Raw genomic sequence first — 2,202 nt, 5'->3', positions numbered from 1 at the left:
GGGGGATGCTCACCAGGTGAGGGACAGATGGACGGAGGGTGGGTGACACCCACCTTGCCCACTGTGTTCATCCCCATGGGCAGAGGGGATGGGGACAGCAGGAGGGCAGGGGACAGGGAGTCCCCAACGGGGGAAGCTGGCAGCCAGCGCTGGTGGCAGTGGGGTGGCTCCCAGCAGCCATCGCTCTCACCTGTGTCTTCTCTTCTTCCGTGACCCTGACTCAGACCTGAGGGATGAAGAGGAGGCAGAGGTGAAGGACACACACTGAGCTGGCCAGCTGGGGGCCCCAGGGCAGCCCCAGGGAATGGGGATGAAGACAGGGGGGTGGCCTCTAGATGGGCTGCTAGAGGGGGCAGGTGACAGCTGCTGCGAGGAGGTGATGGCCCCATGAAGAGCCATCAGCATCCATCCCTGTCCATGCCTCCATCCCAACCCAGCCCAAGGGCCTGGACAGCCATGAACCAGCCCCAGTCCCCAACCAGCCCCGCTGTCCCCAACCAGTCCCGCTGTCCCCAACCAGTCCCGCTGTCCCCAACCCATCGTGGTAGCCATCCTACCTGTCACGTCTGTGTTTCTTTCCGGTCTTCTTTTTCTTTTCCACCGCCCCCGTCCCCCAACCAGCCCCTCTGTCCCCAACCAGTCCCGCTGTCCCCAACCAGTCCCGCTGTCCCCAACCCATCGTGGTAGCCATCCTACCTGTCACGTCTGTGTTTCTTTCCGGTCTTCTTTTTCTTTTCCTTGCGGATGGGTGAAGAGCTGTCACAGCTGGGAGTGGAAGGAAAGTGGGTGCCCTTGAGGGGGGAGAAGGGACTCCCCATCCCCATCCCTGTGACTCAGTGTTCCCCCCAGCACTCCGCTTCCCTGAGACCACCCACAGGATGCATGAACATCGCATGGAAGATATTTCCGGGGGGATTTGGGGTGGCGGATAGGAAGGGAGTTTTGGCAGAAGGGCTCTGGGTGCTTTCAGTGCCGGAGCGCCCGAATGCCACTGTGTCCCATTGCCAGCTCGTGGGCTCCACAGCCTCCAGCAGGAGACAAGATGGCCAGTTCCCGCTGGGATTTCAGAGGGGGACAGTGTGTGTGGTGGAAGCCAGCCCCTGCCCGGTGGCCGTGCATGCCTGGTGGGGACGCCACAGTCCCCCCCAGCTTGGTGAGCACTCACCTGCGCTCCGAGCCGGGTTTCCTCTTTTTGCTGCCGTGGGGAAGGCAGAGAAGAAAGGGACATTAGGGACAGCATCCTGTGCAGGTGGCCAGTGCTAACTGGGGAGGGGACCAGTGGGTAGACTGAGGCAGACCCTTCAAGGAGCCAAATCCTGCCTGGTGCTGTGCCCCGCGGCAGCCAGCTCCTTCCCAGCACAGACCGAGCAAGGCCCCACCAGCACATGCAGCTGGTTGGGCTGGCGGTGCACCTCTTGAGGGTGCACATTTGGGGGTGACTTGCCCCACTGGAGCCTGGGGAAGGGCTGAGCTAGGAGGAGAGCTGCCCTCCTGGGAGAGGGGACAGCACAGGACAGCTGGGCACTCACCGGCTCCGGCGATGACCCGATTTCTTTTTCTTTTTCTTCTTGGGTGGAGGAGAGGTGGAGCTGCTCGAGCGTCTTTTCAGCCTGCGGGAGAAAGTAGCCAGGCTGAGGGGAAGAAGGGACGCGCCCCTCGCCTTGGTGTACCTCAGTGGGGACCCTATGCACATCCCCGCCGCGAGTCTGGCCGGACCTGTACTCGCGGTGGCCGCCGTCCTCGCGGTAGCACTCAGCCGAGCAGTCGCACTGCAGCAGGCAGCTCTCGTCATAGTCGCCGTACTCCACCACGTACTCCTCCCCGTCCGTCCCGTGGTGGTGGTTTTCTATCACGCTGCCGAAGGAAGAAACAGGATTAACTCAGGGCTCCCCACTCCTCATTTCCCACTGGAGCTGCTGGGGGCAAGCCTGGGACAGCTCCAGCGCAGCTCCGGGAGCTGGGGGACATCCCCTCTGCCACAGCATCCCCAGAGGACCTTTGTCATGTCACTTCAGGTTGACATGCAGCAAAGCCCCGTGGTGGTGGGGTCTTCTCAGGGCCTTCCTGGGGCTCCTGTCCCTGCAGAAATCCCCTCCAGGGACACTGTGGGGCTCAGGCCACCATCTCCCCACAGAGTCCAGCCTCAGCATCACTGGGAGCTCCTTTTGGCGCTGCCCAAGTGCTGGGGCTGAGCGGAAGGCT

At 62.7% G+C, this 2,202-nt stretch overlaps 1 protein-coding gene across 1 annotated transcript in view; it reads right to left on the bottom strand.

Moving 5' to 3' along the window:
* LOC104499006 (serine/arginine repetitive matrix protein 3-like) overlaps positions 1-2,202 on the bottom strand; it is a 10,298-nt gene that overhangs the window by 351 nt on the left and 7,745 nt on the right. The window contains exons 3-7 of the mRNA XM_010142455.1: positions 1,717-1,854; positions 1,530-1,610; positions 1,166-1,195; positions 697-765; positions 191-226 (exon numbers count right to left, since the gene is read on the bottom strand). Coding sequence (XP_010140757.1) covers positions 191-226; positions 697-765; positions 1,166-1,195; positions 1,530-1,610; positions 1,717-1,854 — 354 coding nt within the window. The remainder of the gene's footprint in view (positions 1-190; positions 227-696; positions 766-1,165; positions 1,196-1,529; positions 1,611-1,716; positions 1,855-2,202) is intronic.

Source organism: Buceros rhinoceros, unplaced genomic scaffold (genome assembly GCF_000710305.1).
Source record: "Buceros rhinoceros silvestris isolate BGI_N320 unplaced genomic scaffold, ASM71030v1 scaffold22758, whole genome shotgun sequence".
NCBI classification, from domain to species: Eukaryota; Metazoa; Chordata; class Aves; order Bucerotiformes; family Bucerotidae; genus Buceros; species Buceros rhinoceros.
Note: the sequence above shows the minus strand (reverse complement) of the source record. Positions and strands in the feature narration are given on the sequence as shown.